Here is a 25,795-nt window from a genome sequence, read left to right on the forward strand (position 1 = left end):
GTTCACCAGTAAAAGCATGATTAACAATGAACCAACACCATTAATTGATTTGAGATCGTAAGATTACTGCATTGACGCTATTAAAACGTACTACTTTGAACCCAAGAAGAAAACACACATTAATTATTTTAAATCTTCAGTTTCATAACTAAGATAAATGTAATAGCTAGCCCAACTAGGTTAATATTTCCCCTTACATCTTCCATAAATTTTTTTTTTATCATAATTATGAGGACAATTGTGATCATATATTTTTTTATGTTTAAGGGTGAGTTCCCGTCTCGTTTCTCACATTATTCTGAGGACTTCACCGGCTCCTGGAAATGTAAGACTTTGAAAACGCAGCTGTCGTGGGCTATCTTCTTAATAATATTCCTCGCCCTGGCCACTTGACTAAACTTCGCAACTCTCTTCTCCACCAGCACCGCTTGGACTATCTTATCGAACTCGTGACCGCCACCATTAGTCACGAAGTCAACCAGTGCAGCTTGTACTGGCCCCAATTGGGCAAATTGATATAACGCGGCAGATTCCATGTGATTCTGTACTGGCCCCAAACTAGGGTTATACGCCACAGATTCCATGTACCATCCGCTGTACACTTTCCCTTGGTGATCCATCAGCGCCACTCCAGACGAACAATTGCTATACGGCGCGTACGATCGGTTAGCCGCGTTTAGAGCCCTGCACTTTAGATGGGTACAACTGTCGGAATTAACGCAGATCTCTCTGATGGGATTGGGATCAATGAGGGTGAGGCCGTTACGGCGATTGTGGTCGAGAAGGCGAGCGAAGTATTCCGGGACCTCATTGTAGACGGAGAAAAATTTTTGCGGAAGGAAGGTCGAAAGAGGCATGGAGTTCTGGCGGAATAATGGGTCCGTGATCAAGATTTGGGTATTAGACGCATCTCGGATTTCTTGAAGAAAGTGGCAGCAGTGGCCGCATGGCGCGTAGAAGAAGGTGCCGCCAGCGGAGATGGCTAAGCAGTTGAGTTTTCGCTCGTTGTGGAGGGCGAGGTTGACGACAAGGAACTGCTCGGCGTGGATAGAGTAGTGAAGAGGCAGACCTCGTAAGTCCACATTGACGCCTAAGAAGGTCCGACCTGAGGATCCTCGGCCCACGACTACGCGGGGTAACTGCGGGTTTAGAGTACGAGCGAGTGGAAGCGCACGATTGATCAGCGGCATAATGGTTTCGGTGGTGAAATCACCGGAGAATTCTGTTTCATTTGGAGCGAGAATGGAGCTCAAGGGTAGTGCCATTGTTTCTGTCTTAGTGCGGGTTGTGCTGTAGGATTTTTTGTTGAGAGATTGGAAAAGAGATGAGAAGAGGAGAAGCAAAGTCTTAACTTATTTATAGCCGGTGTGGTGTGTGTTGTGTTTGTCGTGTGCATTTAGAATTGTACTTTTAAAATGGTGTTTACGTCAATCTTCAATCACATACGCAACCAACACTACAAAATATAAAAAGGGTGATTGTGACTCTTAAAATTCACTATCAAAAAGACTTATGATGGACTCATAAACCATCTTTTTCCAAACTAGAAAACTACTGTAGATGATAGTAATGTAAAGAAGAGATGTAAAAAATATGGCTCAATAGTCTTAACTACTAATTAATAACATTTTGATATATAGTTTTATTATATAGCTATATAGATGAAAACTAAAAGATTTTTTTTTCTTTCACAAATTGCTAGTTCATGCATATGAGTTGTACCTTTTAAGATGGTGTTAACGTCATGCACATATGTAACACGCACAACATAATCAAAAGGTGATTGCGACTCTTAATTATTAGGATCCACTCATGGATTACTAGCTTACAAACAAATTGTTAACCAAAGTAGCTAGGACTATTTTTGTAGTTTAGTAACTAGGATTGTTTTTGTAGTTTAGCAGAAACTAGATGTGGTGAAGAGGGGAGTTTAGTAAAAATTTGGCTCAATAGTCTTTAGCTCTTATTAGAGATATTTTAATGTTATGAATAGTAATAGATGACAAAAATTAAGAATTGTAGCATAGTGAGTTACTCATGACTTCGTGGTGTTACAGTCTATATTCAAATCCAATATAGGATATGTATTTTTTGACAATATTCAAGTCCAGCATTCATATATTTTCAATTGTTTGAAGTTGCAAACTTAGTTATAAATAAAATGTGTTGTGTGCATGTTGAATGTTTTTGACAGGGTGTGTTTAACGTATGTAAACAAACAATTACATGCGTGCACAAGATTACAAAATATAAACGAGATTGTGAGTGGTATATACACTAATAAGATAATGACTCATGAACCGTTTTCAAATCAATCTACTTTGCTTTAAACTAGTTACGATTACTTTAAATTAGTTAGTATTACTTTAGTAGTTTAGTAGAAAGTAATGTACTAATTAAAGCGTGTAGAAATGAATTCAATGGTCTTAATTAGTGACATTTTCTTAGTATGAATAGGACAATACAGTACATAAAAATTGGGAAATTTTATTCATAAAATGATACTTAATGTTACTGCATATTGTGTTAGAGAATGAAGTTATTGAAACAAATACATCTAGTAACAATCATGTCCATGAGATACATTGATCTTCGCTTTGTCGTTAGATTTGCAAACTTTCTCATGAATGAGTGCTTTGGGTTTAGACCATTCTGCAGTGATTGGGAACTTAGTTTCTTGAGACACAAGAAAGTGAAGAAATCCTGAGTTTTATTAGTTAAATCAGATTGTGTATTTAGTTGCAACAACATATAGAATTAATACTAGTGGACCAAAAGAGCGTTTGCGTTTTAAAGAGCGTTTGCGTTTTAAAGTGGTTGACTTGACAGAGAATTCGTTTATTACAGTTGAGACTTGAGAGAGAGAGCGAAGGACAAAATGGAGGAGTGGATTCCACTGTTGGACATTTTCTTGAAGAGTCCATCTCCGGAGACCGAGGCTTCGCTGTGGCTAGACCAGGCTTCGAACTCTTCTTCTTCCTCCTCCTCTGCGGCGGCGCCGATCAACCGGAGCTCGTTTGTTTCATTGCTGAAGAAACAATGTGACCAGAATTCATCTCCGGCTACGAAGAAGTAATGCCCAGATTTTCAATTTGGATTTCTCTATTCCGATTTGGGTTGCTGATGAAATTGTTTTTTTTCGTTAGGGTTCTTTTCATTGAGACATTACCCAACATGGTTCAGTCAAAGATTCTATCTTTCCTTCGTTTAGAGTATCAGAGGTTTTGCGTTAGTGATTTGGTTTGGCTGGCTAGAGAAATGTTGTGTGGTGGTGGAAGTAAAGTAGTCGATTTCTGGGTTCAGAGAGATGCACAGAACCTGCTCGACAGAATTCCTAAACCAAAGTTTGATTGGATATCTCATCTGGATATGGATTCAGCTGATGATGGCGGTATTGGGGAGGATTTTGACTCTGTTCCTGATTGGCTAAGTGAGAAGGTTGGTTCTGCTGGTACAATTCTTCCATGGCTTCCTGTATCATACGATGATTTAGATTCGGAAATGCTGGTTGTTGATTCTTGGAATGGGAAGGAGATGACTCAAATCCAAGAGGATATGGAAGAAGATCAGAGAGAAGTTGTGGATAACATTGATCATACCATGAATGTTGGGTTACAAGCTGATGATCATGAAATGGCGGTGAATCTTAGAGCTCAGGTTACGAACTCTGAGTCTACTTCTGAAGTTTTAACCTTGTGTAATGAAATTCGGAAACTTTGCTTAGAGAAGGGTAGGGACTCTTTTAGAGTTTTGGCTTTGATTGAGCCTTGGAATGCAGATGATGAGACTGCTGCGGTTTTACTTTCTAATTTGCAGAGTGGAAGTGAGGAAGATGAGCTTGGTTGGCCAAGCCAGGTTCTATGTTCGATTGTGCTTCCAAAGTTTGTGTCTCTCGAGAAGTCCGCCTCTCGTGTGCTGATGTCTTCAACAATCGAGTTTTGCAAGATCCACCAAAGAGCAGCTGAGTATGCATTGGTGTTCCCTTTGATACTCAGGAGAGAAGGGATAAACAATTTCATTTGTGAGGTGATTTCAAGGGTGTTGAAAGAATGCTTGCACTTGGGTCAAATTTCTGGTTTTTGCCAGAAGTTACTTTGTGGAAGAACAGAAGAGCGGAGGTTTATGTTCCTTCCCTGCCATCGAGAGCTCATATCGGATGAACTGATATGGAATGAATCTCTGTTTATCCTTTTCCAAAACATCTTGATCCATGACGTCCCTTTATCCCAAGACTCCGTTGATTGCCTTGTTTCTAAGGTTCAGGAGTTGGCGGAAAGGTATTCCAAATCGCTAAAATTTGGAAACTTCTTGCTACATTTTACTGCCAAATTTGCTCCGATGCTACAGGCTCATAAGTATCAGCTGACCGAATCAGTTAAGTGCACCAACAGTCTAGTTACAAAATCTATCCTATCGAAACTCAATGCCCTGTAGATCCTATAGCTCAAGTCTAGATAATTCCAACAATTCTCTGTGGTTTGACATCTGGAGCCTTTGTCTTGTCTCCAAACTTGGTGGTTAAAGAATACTTGAGGTAAACTTGAAACTTGAAGCCTCTGGGATACAAGAGCTTTGAAGCTGGAGATATAATTGCATCAGCAGCAAGATTTTAGAACGTGGCTATTGACCACTGTAGTAAGTGGAGTAATTATGAACCCTGTCGACCATCCCCATGGAGGTGGTGAAGGGAGGGCTCCAATTGGTAGAAAAAAACCTGTTACCCCCTGAGGTTGTCCTGCACTTGAAAGAAGAACTAGAAAAAGGAAAAAATATAGTGAGACTTTGATTCATTGTCGCCGTCTACTTCATGTGTCCCCCCTATGCCCTATCACTCAATCAGTATACAGAGGAACGATTCAAGAAACACAGTCAGGTTTAGTTCACTTTTTGGGTCTTTGTTTTCAGTGACAAATGGCTTTTAAGGATATTTTGTGCCCACAGTGTTCACAACACCTGTGTAAGCGATTTGTTAAGCCACTGCTGATCAACGAATGCCTAAGCTAAGTCTCTCAGGTGAAACTCAAGAATGGAGCCATTGCCTGAACTTGCATATCCCACTGCGACTCTCTGTGAAAGGAATTACAAGGCTGCAGCGGTTTAATACAAAAAAAATCAGCTTGATTTGTGTATATTATGCATGATGATTAATTAAAATTTAACATAATAACTTGATAAGATTTTGTTATGAGTAGATTACATTGGAACACCAGATATAAATAAATAAAAGGGCAAAGGATAATCTGCAACATATTAAACTAACATGTGTTCAGACCAAATTTAGTCAATAGAGCAGAAGAATTTAATTAGAGCAGCTCGGCAAGTCCGCAACTGGCACTTAACTTCAAGAAAAAGGTGTTCTGGATGCCCATCTGTGGTTCTTCTTACCACGGCTCGGTGATCTTCGGTCAGATCACAGTCCCTGAAACTGATGTAGAAGATTGCATTCCCAGCCTTGAGCTCTTGCTTTGGCTCCATGGCTTTGTACAACGACCTTCTTGATCTTCAGAGGTGCAGCAAACTTGAGCTTTGTCTTGGAGACAAAAGACAAGTTAGGCATAAAAATTAACAACCAACATTAATGTTTACACATTGTATAACCAAAAGCCAGAGGCATGTGAAACAGCAAAACAAACAAATAAATTTCATTATTAAGGATTCAGATCTTCAGTTTATTACATTGCAACCAACATCTTAGATAAATTTATAGATACTGACTACTGAGAGAACAGTACCTATACTGAGAGAACAGTACCTAATAGATATCATACTCAGGCCAAACTTCTAAGTTAATAGAACGACTCACAGATCCTTGAGCCAACACTTAAACTCAAGACAAACATGTCCTGGAATCCCATCAACAGTTCTTCTTACAATGGCTCTGTGATCTTGAGGTGGACCATGAGGAGCATTCAAGACTCTGAAACTAATGTAGAAGATCGCATTCCCAGCCATCAACTTTTCCTTTGACTCCACAGCTTCACGAGTCTCTACAATGACCTTCATAATCTGCACCGGCACACAAGACTCGAGCCTCATGTCTCCTTCCCACAGCGAGTAAGACGCAATTTCAGTGTATAGATTAAGCCAGTTGTGTTCTTTGATATCTGACTCTTGCACCTCATAAAACTGATCTTGCTCACTGCATGGTATCAAAGCATCATCCGAAATCCACTCAGGTAGATTGCCTTTGTAGATATCATCAATTGCTTCGTCATTCCATCGCTTTAATATGTCTCCAGTACCTTTTTAAAACACTTTCCAGCATCATCAAGATTATGATAACAAAAAGAAAACAACCCACTAAAATCAAAACCACAGTAATTTAATTCACCTTGAATCTTGGGTTTTATTCTACAAACTTCAGTCAGTATCCTCAGGTCTTCATCGTTCTTACATGTAGTTCTCGTAGCACATGTCTGGAAAGTGAAACGTGAATCGTTGGCTGGATCAATAGCCTCCGCAGTTATATGGTAAGTCATAAGCGCACAGAATCTAGAGTTATATTTATCTACGTGCATAAACTCAAGGTTTGAGCCCTGAAATCAGTGGTAGAGACAAATGTCAAAATTAGTAGAGGAGCAAATCGCAGATACAGAACACAATGGTTCCAATCTAGTTAGAAATATGAGAATTTTTACCTTGTGAAAGTTGTACCAATGGAGTCCCACTCTAGCACAAATGCCAACAATGTCAGCATCACGATAGTCATCATTGTTGGCACATTTGTACACATAAAGAAAACTACTCGGAATACGTATGTCAACATCAAATCCCTGCGAACCACAATCATTACGTACGAGAATATTATCAAAGTCACACATGAATAAGTTGAGATCAGGGAAAATATGTATCTTTACGTCGGATTCGCGAATTTGGCGATATAACTCTTGCTCCAAATCCGTGACCACATCATCATCATCTTCGTCAGTCCATCCAGATGGTGGATCATTATTTACAGCGGCAGACCATTCTTCTTTCGATATAAAACCGCTACTAACTACATCATCATCATCATCATCATCATCATCATCATCTTCGTCAGTCCATCCAGATGGTGGATCGTTATTTACAGCAGCAGACCATTCTTCTTCCGATATAAAACCGCTACTAGCTACATCATGCGACACGGTGGTCTCTTCAAATTTCCGTTTGCCCACTGCTTCCATATCCTAAAACAAACTCTAGATGACAGCAAACATGTGGGTAAGTGAATAATACAACACCAAATCCATGAGATACACATAATCGCTAAATGTATCACATGAGGAACAGCGAGACGAAGACTGGCAAACCCCTAAACAATTTCAGTCAATTCGAAATTACAAATCTGAAAGCTGTGGCTTCAAAATTTCAAAATATGGATAAGAAAATAGATCTGCGATGGTTAAAATAAAAGTGAGAAGCAGATTTCACGAACCTGGTAATCGTCTTCTTCGTCGATTTTGCGGAGACAAGTAGGGGAAATTGAAAATATTATTATTATTTGTAAGGCATAAACCAACGTCGCCGTTTTGTGTAGAGTGTCCCGTAATAAATATATTAGATATTACGCCGTCGTTTAAGGTTTATATATCGGTAAACCGATTTTTTTTCATTCCACTCTACTAAGCCCATTTTGTTTAGAAGCCCATAATATGGGTCTATCAGAAATTAGAAGAATAGATAAGTTTGAGAATACAGGTACTTGAGTGTAAAAACTAATAAATTAAACCGTACATATATGGAAATTGATTGGACCAATTGTCAAATTCCCGCTTATTCGTCGCCGGCTATTGTTTAATTCGTCACAAGATTTTGCCTTCGTCGATCGTCAACAGTAACATCTTTTTGCATTCCGTGTACAGAAAGTCAGAAACTATAGCGAACGTACGTAAGAGTTAGGTCTAGCTAGCGTAATGAAATCATAGGATCTCCTCTCTTTCTTTCTTTCTTTCTTTGGTATTTTCTGTTCCCAGCAGAGATCTTTGGTTATTGATCGGGTCTAGTAGAATTGAAAATCGAGTTGTTTAAATGGATGCTAATACTTGGCGTATGTAGTGTTGATCTTGTTTCTTTTTTTGGTGTGTTAGAAACAACACCCCTCCGGTAAAAGGATAGCGCTCTATGCATAGAAGAAGAAACAAGATCCATGGTTTCTAACTTAATTTTCTTTATCCGATCCGCAGGAGAAATAAGCAAAAATGTCGTCAATCATGAAACCCAAAGTAAGTGGATGCCAAAGACTATAGAATGCACATGTACAAAACTGAGAAAACTCCTTAATGATTGTAGTCGAAACTTGGTTCCTTGTTTGAAACAGGAACTGTTATCCGTAACTCGAGCAAATGTGAAGGTTCTTGCTCACATTTTAGAGATCATACCAGTTGGCACATTCTCGCAAATCATGGCAACAACTCCTAATTCTGGCATCAAGGTTGAGGAGGTGCTCGAAGCAGTATATGCACGTTGGCGTGTATCACGGGTAATGGCATGTACCATTCATTTGTTATCAAGTATTTATGTATAGAGTTATGTAGACTTAAAAGGAACAGCTTTCACTATTTCAGCATGTCCAAGATAGCCTGAAAGGTACGGATTGGGAGAAAAATATGTGTCACATGAGAGATCAAGGATGCTGCCGTAAAAACTCTTTCCAAGTTTTTTACACACACATATCTGCTTGACGATAAACTTCATAATAATCACTTTTTTTTTTCCTCGCAGAGACATGCTGGGCAGTAGTGGTGTCGGAGCTTATTAGTGCGTTGCTCTTTATTGAGGGCATAGACAACGAATATACGGAGTACTCAATCCAAGAACTAGTTGATTTTGCTGATCCGTCGAAGGCAGGAACACATAAAGACCGAAAACACTATTGTTACACTCTAAGTATAGGGAAAGGTTTGGACTATGTACTCAAACATGGGCTTCAAAAGGCAATTCATAGGAAGTATGTGGGGTGTAGACCAAAATCCGAGATTCCAGCACGTTCTACAGTAGATCTGGCACATATAACTCGCGTGGATAGATTATCTTTCCCTGAAGCACTTATCAGACTTAAGAGACAACCCATTGGAGCTTCCCTCTACATATTCACGCCTGATTACGTGAATACTAAAGGGGTATGTATCTGTATTTCTTGAATTTGATCTAAAACTGTTAAACTCATCCAACCATATGTGATTCTGGAAACATACTGAAACAGGGCGTTTATCGTGGCCCCATGGAAAAAGAGTCTAAACTAGAAGGAGTTCATGCTGTTTCAATTCTTGGTGTGACAGAGGAAAAAGGAGAAATGTTGTTCAAGGTCAAATCCACCCACGGTGATAGGGTAGGAGTGAATGGGTACCTCAAAGTTTCAATGGAGGTTATGTTGGTTCAAATTCCTAAAAAGGGCACGCTTCCTGATGGTAAGTTTGAGAAACCGACGCCATTGATCCATCGGTTCTGCTGTCCAACTATTATTCCTAAAGCTAAAGGAGAGTCTAGCGCAATGCAATGCGACTAAGGTTGGTAAGTTTCTTTTAACTTTCTGTTTCTTTTTTTCCAAGTTTAGATGAATGATGTTCGTGTTGTTTAAAGTTTAACGCATTTTCATCCTTCAGTTTCAGGGGAATTCTGACGCCAAGTAGATATGGTGAGAGACTAACATCTATGGCTGTATAAAGGAAACAGTGGATTCTCTTCTCTTCTATGATAATTAAGAAAACAAAATATTGTCTTTTGTAGTTTGAACTAGACCTAGGTATCCGGTTCAACCAAACAAACAGTTTTATTGGTTAAAAGAATTTTTTGTAGCTGTTTTGTTGACGCTTAATGACAACAAAGAAGAAAGAAATAATAGAAACGATATTGTGGAAAGACCAGACGAATGAGAATGAGATCTAGACTAGCTACTAAGAGCAACTGGAAATTTTTACAGGAAAACCTGATTTTTCCTTTACTCTCACGGCTAATGTAAGTAGGACACATCTTCAATGTATTATAATGATATACCAAAGTGACCAACCAAAATGAACTTTCCTTTCACTGTTTTAAGAAAATTTTGTGCCCACAATGTTCACAACACTTGTATAAGCGATTTTCTGTGACTGCAACATGGCGGATACTGCAGGAACACTGTACAGCTTTTGGTTCTGTTCCTGCAATAATTAAGTATCAAATACAAAATGTAAAAATGTTTCTGCGATAGATTCACAGGGTAAAAGACAGTGAGAATTGAGTAATAACAAGCACCATCTTCGTTAAGTAGCTCTTCAAGACTTAAAGGGACTGTTTCAGTAGACATGAATATCTTACGACAGACTGCTCTTCATCTACCAATGCCAAGAAACACTCCAAATAGACTGAATCTAAAGATGGGGAAGATCAAATGCTTGGCTAAAAAGGGAAATGAATGATATGTATAGATTCAGTCTTAAAGGCTCTTCATCGTGAACTTGGCGATAATACTCTTGTTCGAGAACCGGATCAACATCCTCGTCTGAATCAGATGCTGGTGGTGGGACGTAACGTAATCGGATCCTTTTTTACAGGAACACACCTTCCTTCTTCCAATATATACAAGGTCCGGCTGGTTTCTTCGACCGACTTACCTTCGGCCGTTGGGGTGACTTTTTCGACCTTTCTCTTTCGCTGTGGAGGTGGTTCATTCGTCGCCATGACTCCTACTTGGTTGAGTACACGTGAAATTAAAGGGGGAGAGAGTCTTAGATCCGTATCCTCTCTAAAAAACGTGTGACTCGTTTTGAAATTAAGGTATACAAGTTACAACATATAAATTTGCCGATCCATGGTAGGTTACTTCTCATCCACGGTAGGCAGTGTTACTGTTATGTTTTTCTTTTCTTTTTTTTCGTTTCTCTAGTGGTGAAAGTGGTGGGTCTCACGAAGGTATGAGATTATTGGATCTCTCTGTTTCTATCTCTCTGTCTCTCTATTTTTTTCTTTGGTACTTGAGCATTTCGAAAATTTGTTTTGTGCAGATACTCTGCTGCCTCAGGCTTTCAAGTCCATCTCCATCTGTGAGTGATTTTAAGGATGTTGTGTGCCCACAAAATGTTGACAACACTTACTTACAAGCTATATATCAAACTGTATTACAAATCCAGTGATAGAAATTGTGTGGAACAATAGTAAGGTATATAGAGCAGAAGAATTTAGTTAATAGAGCAGCTCGACAAGTCCGCAACCGGACACTTAACTTCAAGAAAAAGGTGTTCCGGATGCCCATCTGTGGTTCTTCTTACCACGGCTCGGTGCTCTTCGGTCAGACCACAGTCCCTGAAACTGATGTAGAAGATTGCATTCCCGGCCTTGAGCTTTTCCTTTGGCTTCATGGTTTCACGAGTTTGTACAACGGCCTTCTTGATCTCCAGAGGCGTAGCAAACTTGAGCTTTGTCTAGGAGACAAAAGACATATTAGGCATCAATTTTTACACATTGTATAACCAAAAGTCTGAGGCATGTGAAACAGCAAAACAAAGAAAAGGCATACCAAGCCGTTTTCCCACAGCGTAAAAAACGCATAGTCAGCATACAAATTAAGCCAATCATTTTCTCGAATGTCTGAGTCTTGAACCTGTGAAACACAAAATCAAATATTTGAGTGAGAAAAAGCAAAACAGTCTAGCTACATACATATTGAGAATCAACATAACAAATGATACTAGAAGATATTATGCTCTCACCTCGTAAAACTCCGGTTGCTTATAGCTAGATTGCGCTAAAGCATCATCCGGAATCCACTCAGGTAGATCAGCTTGGTAGAAATCATCAATTGCTTCATAATCACCATGACAATTCTCGTCCTTGACTTCAGAACCTTGAAAACATGCAAGAGTAAACAATGTACGTGATCAAACCACAAGGAAAGTTATAACCATTATCTTTCGGTTTGATTCCACACATCACACACAAACTAACCTTGAGTAGTTTCGGGTTTTATCCTACAAGTTTGAGTCTCTATTCTAAAATCTTCGTTGTAGTAACACGAAGCTTGCGTAACACACGTTTGGAAAACAAAGGGTGAATTGGTGGCTGGATCTGTAACGTGGGCAGTTATAAAGTAAGTCACTAATCCGGTGAGCATAGAATTATATTTCTCTAGCCGCAACAACTGAAAGTTTGAGCCCTGCAATATAATTGATCAAAGATAACTTAATGCGTAGACAAATCTAGTACTAAAGCCTACTTAATGATATATAATCAAGCAAAGACCAGAAGCAGAAACAAAACTAAGAGTTCATCAAAACAAAGGGAATTTCTGACTTGATGAGAAGATGTAGAATACACTTAAAGATGTTCACTTCACACGCCAATAACATATTTGTTTGTACCGAGGTTGTAACAACAAATAACTATAGGATTTTTGGGGAGAACGAGGTGACTTCTTTACTAACGACGAAAGAGATTGGTTAGTTACAGGAAGCAAATGACAAAAGTATAGACTATGAGCTACGAACAACCAACGAACGTATACGCAAAGAACTACGAACGAAAGTATACGCTGTGAATAATTCTCTGATTCTTTGGATATTAACTTGTGTGTCTTCTTGTTACAAATAGTGTCTTATTTATAGGACAAGCATTATGACCTAAGGTCTCTTCTGTTCCCTCAGCAAATTACCATTTTACCCTCCAAGCTTGGTGGGCTGAATTGGAGAGACAACATGCCCGATAAATAGTTGGGTCTCTGTTTGGGCCAAATGGCATTTTGTGGGTGAAGCCCATATCCAACAATATGTTACCTTTTGAAAATTGTAGCAATGAAGTCCCACCTTAGCACATATGCCAATCACATCCTGATGATGATCAGCACATTTATACGGCAACACTGAACCATTTGGTATATATAAGTCACAGTCAAATCCCTGCACATCATCATATTACGAGAATATCAATCCTTGTCATAAAGGAGTATGTTCCCAATTCAAGGATAAAAAAGCTAGCCTAAATAACAAATCGGAGATCCTTAAAGATAATTTACCAAGCAATCGATACGCTGATGATAAAAAAAAAAAAAAAATCTTACATCGGATTCGCGAAGTTGGCGATGATACTCTTCTTCGAGAACCTGATCAACATCCTCATCTGAATCACATGCTGATGGTGAGACGTAACCTCCTTCGGATCCTTTTTTTACAGGAACATACCTTCCTTCTTCCAATATATACAAGGTCCGGTTGGCTTCCTCGACCGATTTACCTTGGTCCGTCGGGGTGATTTTTTCGACCTTTCGCCTCGGCTGTGGAGGTGGTTCATTCGTCGCCATGACTCCTACTAGGTTAACTACTCCTACAAGTAGTTAAAACATATTAATGGACCAATCCGCCATGCCTAGGTTCCTTCTTTTCCACGGTAGGATATGTGTTAAGTATATTTTTTTTTTCGTTTCTCTAGACTCTCTAGTGGTGAAAGTGGGTCTCACGAAGGCATGTGATTATTGGATCTCTCTGTTCTTCTATTTCGTCGGTTTCTATACAACATCACCAATCATGAGTTTATTGGGATCTCACTGTCTCTCTATTTGTTCTTTGGCATTTGAGCATTTCGGAATTTTTTTTGTTCTGTGCAGGTAATCTGCTGCCTCAGGCTTTCAAGCCCATCTCCATCTGTGAGTGATTTTAAGGATGTTATGTGCCCAGAAAATGTTGACAACACTTGGTTAAAGCTATATATCAAACTATTACAGATCCAGTGAAAGAAATGGTGCTGAGCAATAAGGTATAAGCCATTGCTGATCAATGGATGCCTAAGCTAAGTCTCTAAGCTGTGGAATCCAGCCATTGTCTGAACTTGCATATCCCACGGCGACTTTCTGTGAAAGAATCTCGGATTGATTGCAACATTGCCGATACTGCAGGAACACTGTACAACTCTTGGTTCTGTTCCTGAATTAAGCATCAGTTACAATGTCAAGTTGTTTCTGCACTATATTCACAGTGAAGAAACTTTTAATTGATACCACATACCATCTTCATGAGACGCTCTTCAAGACTCAAGGGGACTGTTTCAGTAGACATGAATATCTTACGATAGGCTGCTCTTAGGCTCTTTAGCTACCAATGCCAAGAAACAAGACATGATTTTTTGGGTAACACTCCAAAGTGATATTTCAGTTTCTTACTTCAAAAGACTCAACATTGGGACAGAGTACAGACCTCTGACATGGTAAATCCATTTCGTCTAAGTCCCTCCAGATTCAAACCGCGAAGTTCGGCTCTTTCTCCAGTCACCATCATGTACTTTGGAACATCTTGTGAAACCTATATATAACCGTACCAGTGAGTACCCGTTGGAAATGTTGGGCATTTGAGAGGTGTTTAAGGAAAATATACCACAGAACCACCGCCAATGAAAGCAAAAGAGCCAATATGACAGAACTGGTGGACCACCGTGGCTCCTGCTGTGTGTGTATTGTCCTGCATTCACCACATAAACCAAATGAAACCACGCTGCTAAATCCAGGTTTAGAGTAGAGAGACACAAGGAAAATCTTACTTCTACAACCACATGGCCCGCAAGAAGCGTATTGTTGGCAAATATGTTGCGGTCACCAATCTTACAATCATGGGCGATATGACAAGAACCCATGATTAGATTGTTGTCACCAATAACCTGTTCGAGTAATAATCATAACTCAAAAACATGCTACAACCTCTTGGAACTTCAATGATATTAGACAATGGCCAGCTACATACCGTTTTATCACTGGGTTTTGATGACCTGTGAATCGAGCAGAACTCCCTAATTTCATTGTTTTTACCAATGCAAAGAAAGCATTCATCTCCATGCTAAAAAAAAAAACAGCATTAGTTCTTGACAGATATCAGTTTCTAGTGATTAGGACGATTACAGAAGATAAGATAACATCTCTCACACACCTTGTACTTCAAGTCTTGACATTTAACACCAACCACGGCGTGGTGACCGATAATGTTATTGCCTCCTATGAATGTATAGCCAGGAAGCTCATCGCCAACAACAGCACCACTGGCTGACAAAAATTTAAGACAGACACATAGCAAAGATCAATCAATCATGAATCAACAAATTACGGAAAATGATATAAGAGAGGAAAGGGTTCTTTACGTCATCAGTACACAAGATTCCCCCATCTCGGTGTTTCCAAAGATATGGCTAGAAGGATAGAGTTTGCAGCCATTGCCTAGCTTCACTGAAGAGCCAACTGTACAGTATGGACCAACTGAAACTCCCTGTTCGAAACAGAGGAAAAAACATTTGACTAATAAGCTCAAATCTCAAAGAAAGCATCACCACACTTTGACCAGCTTTCATCAAAATTCACCATCTTGTTCTACTAATTTGAACATCTGGTTTTCTATAGCTAAAGAACATTACTTTGCGACTGTTAAAGATGTTTTTAGTCTTCCAAATGAGCAGAGAACTGTTTAATACCAAACTAATTGTAGAGCAAAATCCAAATTCACCAAATTTAAACGACTCAGAGACCAAAGCTATGTCAGTAAACGAATCAAACCTTGCCAATCACAGCGTTTGGGTGGACGACAGCACTCGGGTGTATAAAGACTTCAGAATCTCTCGAATCTTCACGAGAATCTGCTCCAAACCACACAATTATTCACAGCTTAACAGTAGAGATACAAATTCTGCTAATCATGCCCACACAAATCAGAAGCGGGAAAGCAGAGAGAGAGTGAGAGGGACTTACAAGAGAGACTAGAGGAGAGTCTTTGGATAGAGGAACTAAAGAGAGGAGAGAGAAGCTTCTCGCGAGCTTTAAGGAGAGAAATCATTGGCGGGCTACGTAGACCAAAACCAAACCCCTTTCAATTGCATACATGGTGTTCGACGAAATGCCGCAAAGAAAGATAAACGAGAAATTTCACACGTGCCCACGGATTGATCACGTGACTTGGCTTTTTTTTTTTTCTTTTAATTCGAGCTCAGCTGCTTATGAAGAATTTGGTTGACTCTTAAAAAAACTAACTGTTGGCATAATTTTCTTTTAAAGTGATAGTAGTAAACTATTAACTTAGTTTTTGGATTTTCAGTTTCAATCAATATTTGATACATTTTTTCTTTTAATATACTAAATATATAAAGTCGAATAAGCCTTAACTAGAATCCTTCATTATTCAAGTAGCTTTGAGTTTAAACGATGGTAGCATTTAATTTCCATCACCATGAGACAATGCAGACACCAATCAAGTGAAGAGGAACAAACACATGTTCTTTCATCACCTTTGCATCAATCAGAAACACTTTTTTGACTCTAAAGAGTAAAGAGTAGTGTTATGAATCTTATTCTTTTGTTATTGTGCTGACAAGTTGCAGAAGGATTCTCTGTAGTTCCTCTGCACTGCTCCATTCCTTGACTTCTGCTTTGATCAGTAAGGCATTGTCTGAAATCTTCTTCCATAGCGGATAATTCGTTCTCGGCATCACAAAATCACACTCTCTCAGCTTCAATGTCGGGCAGAAGTCACCTCCTCCATCTCCAAGGTAGATAAACCTTCTTGGAATTTGATCATTGGAAGAAGAAGCACGTATATGATCCATCACTAGACCCTGAAAGAACCAACGAAGATTCACAAGTCAAAATCCTAAAAACTGAATCGCATAGACAGTGTTATATTTCCAGGTTTTCTGATTACGAGCAAAGTACAAGTCTTTCTGTTGATATTATATACCGGGACAACCTAAGTAGAATTGAAGATTCCAGCTTATGGACTCGAACTAAACCCAAATTCTAACGAAAAAAACTTGCAAGTCTAACTAGGCAAACATGGAGGGCTTCTTATATAGTTTACAAAGATAGATAAGAAGAGTACCTTGCATAGATTTGAAGGGCAGAGATTGCAGCTATGTGGAGGCAATGCATCACTATGATAAGGCAAGATCCGCAAGTTGCCATTTTCATCAAGAGAGGTTGGATTAGTGTAAATCTCAGAAAAGCAATCCAACAAATCATGCTGCTCTAGTATCTTCTCAATGTAAAACTGATTTGCATCACTCACAATCTTTAAATCACATCTGCAAATTGAACCAAACATAACAACACTCAAAACCAAAGTAGCTTAAAAAGAAGAAGCTGAGACCATCTAAGTGAACTAATCAATAACTTCATACCCTAAAGATTTGGTAGATTTGATAGCTTCAATAATATGAGAATCAATAGGCATTTTCTTCAAGCAAGATTCAATGTCATCAATCGATCTACCTTGTGACTGTATCTCCATCATCATCCTATCCTTTCCACAATCCAATTCAAAACAAATTTCAAGAAACATCTCAATATTTCTTAAGTAATGCGTAAATCATAAGTAATGGCTGAGAATTTGGATGCTTTAATAATATATGAAATAATACCATAAGACGATTCCATGGTAAAGTGAAACGGAGCTGATGGAAGATCTCAGTGAGTCCCATTTCAGTAACCACCCATCTATCACTATCTCCGTCGATCAAAGTCCGATCGAAATCAAATATAATCACGATCCTTTCCATTTCGGTTGTGTAAACACAATCGCCGGAGCTGCTGCTTCTCGCCGTCGATATATTATGACTCCGTTCGCTTCTCCTCTTCCCTGATTGGTCAACGGGAAATGCCAACTATTGTCCGCCACTTTTCCTCTTACAAAGACAAAATACTCTTTATCCCATTAATTACATTTGAGCCATAGAACTATGTTTAACAATGGGCCTAGTGCCTTACATCAGGCCCATTTCGTGTTTCAAATTCTATACACTGTAAGAAAAAAAAAAAACAGTAATTATCTTACATGCGATTGGTCAAGCAAGTGGACCCAAGTTCGTGTCAGCACTCCAACAGCCAATAAGATTGCAGGAAACACGTTAACAAGCGTAAGTAATATCGATTCCACTTCATGAACACGGCACAGTATCAAACCCCAGAGAAATCTTTAAACCCATGATCTTCTAGATAGAACCCGTGAAAGAATTTGATTAAAGTCCCAAACTTTCCAGCTTCTGACTTCAATGGTTGTGATGAATCGAGTTTTGATAGCTCTTACATTAGCTCTGCTAGCTTCGTCGGCGTTATTACCAGTTTCCGATGGTGCGAAGAAACCGTCTTCGGCGCCGAGAAAGGAGGATGTTCCGTATATAAAGTGTCAGGTTTGCGAGAAACTAGCCTCGCGTTTACACCAGCTAGTGAAGGAGAAGCAACAACAGATCTCTCCCAAAAAGGTTGATTTTTTGTATGTAAATCAGTGATCTTTCTTTTTGATTTGATGTGTTTCTGTTTACTGGAATTTGCTGGTGGGAAACAAATTGTAGATCTCGGAGTATGAGATCATTGAGATTGCTGAAAATGTCTGCAATTTGAAGAAAGAGGAAGCTGATTGGATGCTTAAGATTGACATTGTTGAGAAAGGCGATAAGCTTGTGGTAATTGGATTTCTCTACCTCTCTGTCACTTATTTGATCCAAAATGATTCCATTGTAGCTTTTGAGATTGAATTAAGTGGAAAAATGTACGTACATTTGTTGTTGAATCTCAATGCTGGTGACTCTGTTAACAATTTGATTGTTTTGACTTTGGGTTCGTAGCTGGTTGAGCAAGCAGAAGAAGGGATGTGTAATTCCAAGTGTAAGACGATCGAAAATGCTTGTCAAAAGGTGAGCATACTTTGGTCTTTCAGCTATTAATACAATTGGATTTGCATTTCTTGGAGTATTGAGAGTTAGGGAAATGTGATTTTCATTTGTTGGTGTATGTTCCAGGTCATTGGTTACTCAGACACTGATGTTGCAGAGTTTATATACAAGTCTAAGCCTGATCTTGTTTCACTGGTGAATCATCTATGCAATGACCTGACCGATGCTTGTAGCAAAAAACCGCCTCCTGTTCCTAAGGTACCTTTTATTGAAATTGAAACGTGGATCTTTAGTGATTTGCATCCGTGAATGTTCTTATGTTGTTGCTGTGGAGATGACATTTTTGGTGGAAAGAGAAACTTTGTGTGATAAGTGTCTCTTTATCATTGCCAGGATCGGGTTCCTGGAGAACCATTTGTGGCAAAACCATCAAAAGATGCTGAGATGGACAAGATTTTGAGATCTATGCAGGTAATCTTTGATGACTTCAATCAATTTTGTCTCCATACAATCAAAGCAAGACATGAATATCCATGGAATGATCTTAAGCTAACTCTGATTTACCGCTATTTTGTTCAGGGTATGCCTGGAGCACCTGGCATGAAGGTATACTCTAGAGAAGATATAGAGAAGGGGAATATCGGTAATGAAGATGAAGATGGCGACGATGATGAAGATGAGGAAGAAGATGAAAAGTTTCCCAAGAACTTGGTACATAAAGTTTCTGTTTTCAAAGGAACCAAGATCTTTCACTCTTTTCTCTAAATCACTTATATGGTTTTGTTGGTTTTTAGGGAAAAGTTTTGAAAGAGAAAGAGAGTAAAACAGAAGAACTGAAGAAGACAATCGCTAAGGAGTTCAAGAAGAAAGGTGAGGTTCTAAAGATACATGCACAGAAAGTGTCGAACCGGGTCCGGAGATGGTGGAAAGGACTTAGAACGTCTTCTTCTTCAAAGAAACCTAAGTCCGGGAAGTCTGAGCTATAGAAACAGTTTCAAACTGGTTTTGTCTTAATGTACTACTCTTCTTCACACTGGCTTTTTGTAGAGTTCGTTTAGTTTCTATAATCTTTGGAGAGAATATTGAAAGTATTTTTGAGACTTGAGAGACATCAGTTCTGTGATACAAGAAGGAACATATACGAGATGGTTTAGAGCAAAATCATTAATTTAGCTTGAGAAGAAAAACAAAAACAAATGTTGCAATGTGAAGCAAATGGAAATTTGGAAATCTGGAAAAAAAAGAAATACAAAATCTAAATCACAGTTTGAGAATTGTATCTTCTCCGTTTCAGCATTTGAAGTTCTGCTTCTTATGAGAGAACTTTAACGCATTTTGTAGTGTTGGGTCCTTGAGATCTTGCAATGCTGGCCATTCAAAGAATAGCTTAGCTTTATGTCAATGTCTCGAGGATTCTTCTTGTTAGGAGAAACGGACATGGTTCCAGTGATTGTCTCACCCTCGCATATGGTTAACACATCTTCTAGGTACAGAACTGTTTGTTTCCAGTGTGTAGCTCGGGATTTCGGTCCTGTATTTCACACACGTGGTTGTTCAGTGTAAGTTTCAGACCATAATGAAACAATGTGTCTATGTTTAAACTTCAAACCAAGTTATTCAATAACATGCCAGTTCCTTTGCACCAAAAAATAAATAGAATACTCAGAGCTAGCAAAAGATTGTAGAGATCTGAACCTGTTGAGAAACCCAGTAGCTTGTGGCACATGGTAAACGATACATCAAAGTAGGCTACAAGGGCGTGGATGTAGTCATTGCGTTGAGCAACAAGCTTAAAGGGAGCTGTGAAGGAAGCATCACCAGAAGACATCTTTGAGATATCCATGGTCTGTTACAAATCCATAAGGAAATGAAATGAACATTAGCCACACAGAGAAAGAGAGACTGCTAATCATCATCATATGTATATCTTATACCTTTAAAAGCCTACTATCGGTGACGATTTGATTTTGGTCGACTGTGTCAACAAGTGGTTCCATCATAGCTTTTTTCTTGATACATGACATGTCAAAACCATACACACTGTTCCAAACTGTAGTAGACCAATACAAAAGCAAATGAAAATGCAATTTCAACAGACGGGAAGAGGAATGATGGAAGGAAAAAAAGACTAGAAAAGATGTCAAATCGATGCACTCACATTCTATTTTGTCTTCTTTGTACTCCGAATCCTCTATGGCTGTAAGATGCAGGGAGGCTTTGTCTGGTAGCACAACTCCACCATCAACCTATCCGTAAAAACAGAGGACCAAGAAGATTTCATGGTTATATCAGTAACAACATGAACTTGCAACAATTAATTGTTGACAATTCCTTTCGGTAACTAAGAATCTCATGTAACAAGGTAGAGCTGTAACTTACAAGCCATTTATCACGAGCATATAAGACACTGTCCAACATATTTTCAAACAACAAGAAGTAACCCATCCATTCAGATATAATCACATCCACTTTAGGAGTAGGAAGCTCTATCTCCTCAATCTTCCCTTTCAAAACCGTAATAACTGCATCGATAAAACAAAAATCGTCAAGCGGTTACAGAACAGTTGTTTTCTATTTGAATACAACTCAACATGAAAGAAAAAAACATTAAACCAACCATCAGAAAATCCATTTGCTTTAACAATCTCCTTTGCCATGTCAGCCATTTGAGAACATTCAACCTAATAAGGAACATGGTCAATCAAATCATTCAGATTGAAAAAGATTCTCACTTATGATAAAAAAAAAAGAGACTGAAAGATTTGAAAACATACAGCGTAGACATGAGCTGCTCCTGCCTTGGCACAGAACAGAGACAAGATTCCAGTTCCAGCTCCAACATCAAGAACAATTTTGTCCTTGATAAGAAACTTGTTTTGGTAAATAACATTCTGATAAGTCTTTGTTCTCACTACATCCTTTAACATCTCCTGAAAGATACCATCCTCGAATCAGTCAGCAGATAGATACAGAAGAAACACATTGAATTACATTAAACTTCCAGAACAGAAACTATCACAATAACAGCTGAGCTTTGTTTCGATACTTACTTCATGGATTCCTGCAAAACAAATGGAACCAAAATCAAATATTTGCAAAGATTCATAACCAAAGAGCACAAAATTGAACTTGAAAAAAGGGAATTTACCGAAGTGAGAGTAAGAATCGAAGTAGTAGTCGGCGCTAGTGGTATCATCAGTAACATCAGCGGTGTCGGCGCTCTCTCCGGCGTCGAACATGGATTCATCTTGGGCAACTTCCTCGCCGGCAACACCAGACCCTTCAGCAACTTCGTCTTCATCAGCATCTTCAAAGCGTATCTTCGTGTTCTGATTTGGTTCAAAGCTGATGAACTCATGCTCGTTGTCGTTACTGTTCTTAGTCATCTTTTTTTTCTCGGTCTCAAACAAGAGGGAGACGAAAGAGAAGGGTTTTGGGGATAGAGACGAAGTCGCAAGATTAGGGTTTTAGGAAGACGCGAAGCTTTTTATTTTGAAGTCTTTTGCTTTTGTTTTTTTTCTCTCTCCGGTTAGTGAATTTTATATTAGAATTAAAATCGTGCTCAAGATATTTTCTGTACCGGTTCGGTTTTCGTCGACAAGCACCAATCAATCGGTTAATATCCGACCACACAAACAAGACACTGAAACAAAACAACATGTACAGTAGTACTAGATTAGTAAAACACAGGCAAAAGTTATTATTCCCATTAACACAAAGGTTGTATTATTATTGAGTTTCTCTTATCAAGTTTTTAATTTCCATAGGCTAAGAGTAGTTATGATCACTTGGTCGGTGGCCAAGGCCCTCCAGCCATCACAGCTTCGATCTCCCATGTCTTTCGCGGAACATTCGTCATGTTCTCGCAGCCATTCGCAGTAACGACCTACCAAACAAATCACACAGATACAACAACAAAAATGAGATTATTGTATATGACATTACGCTTGAGAAGGTTTTAACTTTTAGACGTTGTAGTGAATAAGAATTTGTCATTACCAAATCACTTTCGATTCTGACACCTCCGAAATTTCTGAATCTCTCTATTGTTTCACGGTTGAAGAACTTAGAGGTTGTTGCGTTTTCCATGGCTGGGAACAGCAATGCCTTGATGAAATAGCATCCTGGTTCCACCGTTATTACCTGACATAAATACAATTAGGACAATAATGAGAAGAACCAAAAGCATTTTTACTTGCAACAATCAGCCCTTACCATTCCTTCAAGAAGGTCTCTTGCAGTGCGTAATGACTTCAATCCAGGTTCCTTTGGTCTCTCCACTCCCTAAAAGAAAGAAAAATCAAAGCAACGGGTAAGAAATAAGGACTGTAGTTTTATTTACGTGATAATACTATTGGGTGAAAAAGTGATTTGATGTACCTTAGGGTAACCACCGGTATCATGTGTGTCAATGCCCATGAAGTGACCTAGTCCATGAGGCATGAAAACAGCACCTAAGCGTTGTACCATCATGTCGTCCACATCACTAGGAACAAAGACGAAACCGTAACAGAGAAAGAGAAGAGCAAACAAAGTTGCAAATATACAAATGTCTAAAAGAGTGAGTTACCCAGTGAGGATGGACCCCTTCTTCAGTGACTCAAGGATGATTTTTTCGGCTAACCTGTGCATTAACTTGTTTCAGTTGGAAAATAAAGCTAAATAACCATATGGAAATGTAGTTCAAATTAGACCAAAGCAAACTGCGAATACAAGCTTAAGTTCATAGTCAATCCCAATTACTGCATCTGCATGCATACAAAGCTATGTAGCATCTCAGTCAATCTTACTTGTGCATATCCACCCAGTTTACTCCTGGCTTCATCGCAGAGATTACAGAATTATGAGCATCCAGAACAGCCTGAAAGGAAGGCAAATCAAAGAAACCTAAATAGATATAATGCTTCAAGAGGCTCAACAAACTCTGGATTGTGTGAAAATTTGACAAAATAAAGCACACATTTCTACTACATCCACATTGGACCATTCTTGTAAGGTACTTACATTGTAGATTAGACTCTGGTCGCTAGTAAATTTACCATTGACCTGCGCATATTTGATGATATTTGTCATCACTTGCTCTAAATGACTAGATTTAACACATTACGATGTTCATGTAAACATGATTAAAACAATTCGATGTGGTGCAAATATAATTCTATAACACTTTAAGGATTCTGAGTAACAAAACCTAAAAGGAAAATTAATAATAGGACTGACTAGAAACAGAACTCACGGGGAATGAGCATGTTATGTCAGACCCATAAAAATGGTATTCAGCACCCATATCAAGTAATGCCAAATCTCCGTCTTCGAAAGTCTGCAAGAAGTAATAGAACATTTTCAAACAGGGAATACTACGAGAATTTGAAAAACGCGAAGAATGGTTGCTCTTTTACCCTATCATTTGGAGCCGCAGCATGCCCATAATGAAGAACAGCACTGCAAACAAACAATTTAACTATTTTGTTAGTAAACATAGAAAGGCATGAAAACCGAGAATTCTTATTTCTGCATTTTCAGCAATAACAAGATTTAATCCACCAAAATCTACCTGTTATCCCCTGTTGCACAAATACATGTGTATGAGCAATGCCTACAGCCACCATACATGTAGCTGTGATGCAGAAACATACTTTCCATCTGATATTCCTTCATGCCAGGTGTGACTCTCCTCATAACCTGATGTGGATACATAACATGGTTAAAAGTAGGAAACATGCAAGATGATTGCAAGAAGGGAAAAGAAAACGTCTACAAAGAGTGGATAAGAAGAGTTAAGGTCGGAAACCTAAGTAGTGAAACGATATTAAAAAGACAAATTTTGAACAAGCAAACAGAGATGAACATCATTACATCAATTTATCTAATTCAGTGGTCAACACGTTACCACTTGAAAAGGAAAGAATAAATTCAAGAGAAAAAATGTTAGGAAATAATTTCACACCTCTATATGAGCTTCAGAACTTATATCATTTGCAAACTGTATTAGTTGAAGCTCCAAACTTGATTTAATAACTCGACATTCCGCCAATATAGGATGTAAAGTAGTCAAATCAGTCTCAAACTTTTCTATCCCCTGAAATAAGACACGAAACAGTAATACGAATGAGATTCAAACATCGGGAAAACACAATGAGCATCAGAATCCCAAAATTCTTCATCACAAGACATGCCAGAAGATATTCATTTTCAGGATCAAGACAAGAAAAGGCAAGACCAAATCTGCAGAGAAGTGAAGGACAAAGGAAGAAATGTAGAAACCTCAAAGCTGGCAGGTTTTGAGAAGTTACTGCTATCGGTGTTAAGACCATGCAAGAGATACAACAGAGGCTTTCCAGATCCCTTAAATTGTTCATTAAAGACTTGAAAAATCTCATCCACATAGAAAACCATGTCAACCATATATGTTTCCTGCAACAAGAAGCACAAAATGCCACCACATTCATACATTAAACAAATTAACAAGACTTAAAAAATAACTCAAATAATTACCTTAAAATGCGACAACGGCTTTATCTCCCCCAACCAGACAGCATAATCATCAGGCAACCTTGGAATAAAAAGGATAGATTTCCCACTTCCAACGTCCTTCCAATATCAAAAGGAAATCAATTTCATTGGTTAAGCAACATATTTAGAATGAAAATGGTGAACGGGGTCATATGCTCTTAGAAGAAAATAGCTGCAAGACTCACAATAGCTCCATAAAAATCTGGCTCTCTGACAGCAAACAAGTAAGCAAAATAACTCTCCTGCCTACAATTCAATTCAATTCAACAAATCAATATCATCTTATTTTCCACTCAACACATTGAACAGCTTGAAATAGAAGAAACCTCGAGATAAAATTTCAAATCAATACCTGAAGAGCTCGGTGTGATCAGTGCAGTATCGATTTTTCTCCTCACCACCCTATCGTCCATAAACGAAAGACAATGAACGATACGTGTTTGAAATTATGTAAATACGAGCTAATCAAGAGTACCTGTAGAAAAACGAATCCATCTAGAGAACAATTGGAATTAGATAAGTGACGGCGTATTGAATCAAGGAGCTTTTGCCGGTTACCGGCGTGGAGCTCCATAGGAATCGGTGGAGGAGACAGAGACGACATGACGATGATTGGGGTGTTTTTTTTTTCCGGCGAGGCCTAATAATAAAGCTAAATATCAAAAGACGTTGTCGTTTCATAACTTGAGGAAAACGT

General features: G+C 38.7%; 10 protein-coding genes across 11 annotated transcripts; 3 read left to right on the forward strand and 7 right to left on the reverse strand.

Annotated features, from left to right (window-relative positions):
* Window positions 1-251: 251 nt before the first annotated feature.
* LOC9305497 (probable inactive cytidine deaminase 9) lies at window positions 252-1,265 on the reverse strand. The gene has a single exon (XM_021019602.1). The coding sequence runs from the start codon at window positions 1,263-1,265 to the stop codon at window positions 294-296; it is 972 nt and encodes a 323-aa protein (XP_020875261.1). The 3' UTR covers window positions 252-293.
* A 1,574-nt stretch (window positions 1,266-2,839) lies between these two features.
* On the forward strand, window positions 2,840-5,248 carry LOC9305498. Its single transcript, XM_021019596.1, has 2 exons — window positions 2,840-3,072; window positions 3,147-5,248. Exons 1-2 carry the CDS (start codon window positions 2,879-2,881, stop codon window positions 4,432-4,434), a joined length of 1,482 nt encoding a protein of 493 aa, XP_020875255.1. The 5' UTR covers window positions 2,840-2,878; the 3' UTR covers window positions 4,435-5,248.
* Window positions 5,249-5,615: 367 nt separating this feature from the next.
* LOC110226824 (UPF0725 protein At4g29550) lies at window positions 5,616-7,510 on the reverse strand. The gene is made up of 5 exons (XM_021019597.1): window positions 7,418-7,510; window positions 6,858-7,181; window positions 6,639-6,773; window positions 6,332-6,536; window positions 5,616-6,242 (listed from the first exon to the last, which is right to left on the reverse strand). Exons 2-5 carry the CDS (start codon window positions 7,164-7,166, stop codon window positions 5,800-5,802), a joined length of 1,092 nt encoding a protein of 363 aa, XP_020875256.1. The 5' UTR covers window positions 7,167-7,181; window positions 7,418-7,510; the 3' UTR covers window positions 5,616-5,799.
* Window positions 7,511-8,117: 607 nt separating this feature from the next.
* Window positions 8,118-9,314, forward strand: LOC110226149. Its single transcript, XM_021016810.1, has 5 exons — window positions 8,118-8,204; window positions 8,300-8,461; window positions 8,547-8,619; window positions 8,704-9,101; window positions 9,261-9,314. Exons 1-5 carry the CDS (start codon window positions 8,181-8,183, stop codon window positions 9,312-9,314), a joined length of 711 nt encoding a protein of 236 aa, XP_020872469.1. The 5' UTR covers window positions 8,118-8,180.
* A 1,757-nt stretch (window positions 9,315-11,071) lies between these two features.
* Window positions 11,072-13,510, reverse strand: LOC110225998 (UPF0725 protein At4g29550-like). Its single transcript, XM_021016378.1, has 6 exons — window positions 13,013-13,510; window positions 12,729-12,851; window positions 11,905-12,112; window positions 11,670-11,803; window positions 11,477-11,560; window positions 11,072-11,381 (listed from the first exon to the last, which is right to left on the reverse strand). The coding sequence occupies exons 1-6, from the start codon at window positions 13,250-13,252 to the stop codon at window positions 11,139-11,141; spliced, it is 1,032 nt and encodes a 343-aa protein (XP_020872037.1). The 5' UTR covers window positions 13,253-13,510; the 3' UTR covers window positions 11,072-11,138.
* An 83-nt stretch (window positions 13,511-13,593) lies between these two features.
* On the reverse strand, window positions 13,594-15,892 carry LOC9303475 (probable acyl-[acyl-carrier-protein]--UDP-N-acetylglucosamine O-acyltransferase, mitochondrial). 2 transcript variants are annotated; one of them, XM_021016379.1, is made up of 10 exons: window positions 15,674-15,892; window positions 15,482-15,549; window positions 15,073-15,197; window positions 14,865-14,973; window positions 14,682-14,774; window positions 14,482-14,598; window positions 14,319-14,402; window positions 14,142-14,246; window positions 13,953-14,039; window positions 13,594-13,871 (listed from the first exon to the last, which is right to left on the reverse strand). In XM_021016379.1, the coding sequence occupies exons 1-10, from the start codon at window positions 15,756-15,758 to the stop codon at window positions 13,746-13,748; spliced, it is 999 nt and encodes a 332-aa protein (XP_020872038.1). In that variant the 5' UTR covers window positions 15,759-15,892; the 3' UTR covers window positions 13,594-13,745. The 2 variants fall into 2 exon arrangements, with proteins under 2 accessions (XP_020872038.1, XP_002869427.1); XM_002869381.2 differs by having other exon boundaries at window positions 15,482-15,561.
* Window positions 15,893-16,073: 181 nt separating this feature from the next.
* On the reverse strand, window positions 16,074-17,609 carry LOC9305499 (thiamine phosphate phosphatase-like protein). Its single transcript, XM_021017472.1, has 4 exons — window positions 17,335-17,609; window positions 17,095-17,216; window positions 16,797-16,998; window positions 16,074-16,533 (listed from the first exon to the last, which is right to left on the reverse strand). Exons 1-4 carry the CDS (start codon window positions 17,470-17,472, stop codon window positions 16,267-16,269), a joined length of 729 nt encoding a protein of 242 aa, XP_020873131.1. The 5' UTR covers window positions 17,473-17,609; the 3' UTR covers window positions 16,074-16,266.
* Window positions 17,610-17,842: 233 nt separating this feature from the next.
* LOC9305500 lies at window positions 17,843-19,731 on the forward strand. The gene is made up of 7 exons (XM_002867357.2): window positions 17,843-18,174; window positions 18,265-18,375; window positions 18,538-18,606; window positions 18,712-18,843; window positions 18,979-19,056; window positions 19,165-19,296; window positions 19,380-19,731. Exons 1-7 carry the CDS (start codon window positions 17,965-17,967, stop codon window positions 19,569-19,571), a joined length of 924 nt encoding a protein of 307 aa, XP_002867403.1. The 5' UTR covers window positions 17,843-17,964; the 3' UTR covers window positions 19,572-19,731.
* Window positions 19,725-22,110, reverse strand: LOC9303476 (protein arginine N-methyltransferase 1.1). Its single transcript, XM_021017471.1, has 9 exons — window positions 21,734-22,110; window positions 21,636-21,646; window positions 21,360-21,515; window positions 21,203-21,266; window positions 20,965-21,107; window positions 20,744-20,831; window positions 20,520-20,635; window positions 20,281-20,431; window positions 19,725-20,116 (listed from the first exon to the last, which is right to left on the reverse strand). The coding sequence occupies exons 1-9, from the start codon at window positions 21,969-21,971 to the stop codon at window positions 19,911-19,913; spliced, it is 1,173 nt and encodes a 390-aa protein (XP_020873130.1). The 5' UTR covers window positions 21,972-22,110; the 3' UTR covers window positions 19,725-19,910.
* A 119-nt stretch (window positions 22,111-22,229) lies between these two features.
* On the reverse strand, window positions 22,230-25,751 carry LOC9305501 (xaa-Pro dipeptidase). Its single transcript, XM_002869384.2, has 16 exons — window positions 25,574-25,751; window positions 25,451-25,500; window positions 25,284-25,344; window positions 25,081-25,176; window positions 24,850-24,999; window positions 24,533-24,664; window positions 24,140-24,267; window positions 23,985-24,027; window positions 23,822-23,905; window positions 23,590-23,631; window positions 23,376-23,446; window positions 23,156-23,209; window positions 22,966-23,071; window positions 22,801-22,869; window positions 22,585-22,728; window positions 22,230-22,471 (listed from the first exon to the last, which is right to left on the reverse strand). Exons 1-16 carry the CDS (start codon window positions 25,700-25,702, stop codon window positions 22,370-22,372), a joined length of 1,461 nt encoding a protein of 486 aa, XP_002869430.1. The 5' UTR covers window positions 25,703-25,751; the 3' UTR covers window positions 22,230-22,369.
* Window positions 25,752-25,795: the final 44 nt, after the last annotated feature.

This window comes from Arabidopsis lyrata (genome assembly GCF_000004255.2).
Source record: "Arabidopsis lyrata subsp. lyrata unplaced genomic scaffold ARALYscaffold_7, whole genome shotgun sequence".
Lineage (NCBI taxonomy): Eukaryota > Viridiplantae > Streptophyta > Magnoliopsida > Brassicales > Brassicaceae > Arabidopsis > Arabidopsis lyrata.

Excerpts from the sequence above, each read along its gene's own strand:
- LOC9305497 (XM_021019602.1), bottom strand. The coding sequence starts at position 1,265 with ATGGCACTACCCTTGAGCTCCATTCTCGCTCCAAATGAAACAGAATTC.
- LOC9305498 (XM_021019596.1), top strand. The coding sequence starts at position 2,879 with ATGGAGGAGTGGATTCCACTGTTGGACATTTTCTTGAAGAGTCCATCT. Across the intron at positions 3,073-3,146 it reads TCATCTCCGGCTACGAAGAA|GGTTCTTTTCATTGAGACAT; the intron begins GTAATGCCCAGA and ends TTTTTTCGTTAG.
- LOC110226824 (XM_021019597.1), bottom strand. The coding sequence starts at position 7,166 with ATGGAAGCAGTGGGCAAACGGAAATTTGAAGAGACCACCGTGTCGCAT. Across the intron at positions 6,537-6,638 it reads ATTGGTACAACTTTCACAAG|GGCTCAAACCTTGAGTTTAT; the intron begins GTAAAAATTCTC and ends CACTGATTTCAG. Across the intron at positions 6,243-6,331 it reads AATAAAACCCAAGATTCAAG|GTACTGGAGACATATTAAAG; the intron begins GTGAATTAAATT and ends TGTTTTAAAAAG.
- LOC110226149 (XM_021016810.1), top strand. The coding sequence starts at position 8,181 with ATGTCGTCAATCATGAAACCCAAA. Across the intron at positions 8,462-8,546 it reads CACGTTGGCGTGTATCACGG|CATGTCCAAGATAGCCTGAA; the intron begins GTAATGGCATGT and ends TCACTATTTCAG. Across the intron at positions 9,102-9,260 it reads ATTACGTGAATACTAAAGGG|AGGAAAAAGGAGAAATGTTG; the intron begins GTATGTATCTGT and ends TTGGTGTGACAG.
- LOC110225998 (XM_021016378.1), bottom strand. The coding sequence starts at position 13,252 with ATGGCGACGAATGAACCACCTCCACAGCCGAGGCGAAAGGTCGAAAAA. Across the intron at positions 12,852-13,012 it reads GCCAACTTCGCGAATCCGAT|GGATTTGACTGTGACTTATA; the intron begins GTAAGATTTTTT and ends GATGATGTGCAG. Across the intron at positions 11,561-11,669 it reads AGCAACCGGAGTTTTACGAG|GTTCAAGACTCAGACATTCG; the intron begins GTGAGAGCATAA and ends TGTGTTTCACAG.
- LOC9303475 (XM_002869381.2), bottom strand. The coding sequence starts at position 15,758 with ATGATTTCTCTCCTTAAAGCTCGCGAGAAGCTTCTCTCTCCTCTCTTT. Across the intron at positions 14,974-15,072 it reads GAATCTTGTGTACTGATGAC|TGGTGCTGTTGTTGGCGATG; the intron begins GTAAAGAACCCT and ends TTTGTCAGCCAG. Across the intron at positions 14,775-14,864 it reads GTCAAGACTTGAAGTACAAG|CATGGAGATGAATGCTTTCT; the intron begins GTGTGTGAGAGA and ends TTTTTTTTTTAG.
- LOC9305499 (XM_021017472.1), bottom strand. The coding sequence starts at position 17,472 with ATGGAAAGGATCGTGATTATATTTGATTTCGATCGGACTTTGATCGAC. Across the intron at positions 16,999-17,094 it reads AAATCTACCAAATCTTTAGG|ATGTGATTTAAAGATTGTGA; the intron begins GTATGAAGTTAT and ends TTCAATTTGCAG. Across the intron at positions 16,534-16,796 it reads GCCCTTCAAATCTATGCAAG|GGTCTAGTGATGGATCATAT; the intron begins GTACTCTTCTTA and ends TGGTTCTTTCAG.
- LOC9305500 (XM_002867357.2), top strand. The coding sequence starts at position 17,965 with ATGGTTGTGATGAATCGAGTTTTGATAGCTCTTACATTAGCTCTGCTA. Across the intron at positions 18,844-18,978 it reads AACCGCCTCCTGTTCCTAAG|GATCGGGTTCCTGGAGAACC; the intron begins GTACCTTTTATT and ends TATCATTGCCAG. Across the intron at positions 19,057-19,164 it reads AGATTTTGAGATCTATGCAG|GGTATGCCTGGAGCACCTGG; the intron begins GTAATCTTTGAT and ends TATTTTGTTCAG.
- LOC9303476 (XM_021017471.1), bottom strand. The coding sequence starts at position 21,971 with ATGACTAAGAACAGTAACGACAACGAGCATGAGTTCATCAGCTTTGAA. Across the intron at positions 21,108-21,202 it reads AGCAAATGGATTTTCTGATG|TTATTACGGTTTTGAAAGGG; the intron begins GTTGGTTTAATG and ends TTATCGATGCAG. Across the intron at positions 20,117-20,280 it reads GCTACTGGGTTTCTCAACAG|GACCGAAATCCCGAGCTACA; the intron begins GTTCAGATCTCT and ends TGTGAAATACAG.
- LOC9305501 (XM_002869384.2), bottom strand. The coding sequence starts at position 25,702 with ATGTCGTCTCTGTCTCCTCCACCGATTCCTATGGAGCTCCACGCCGGT. Across the intron at positions 25,345-25,450 it reads GATCACACCGAGCTCTTCAG|GCAGGAGAGTTATTTTGCTT; the intron begins GTATTGATTTGA and ends ATTGAATTGTAG. Across the intron at positions 23,210-23,375 it reads AACTGGGTGGATATGCACAA|GTTAGCCGAAAAAATCATCC; the intron begins GTAAGATTGACT and ends GTTAATGCACAG.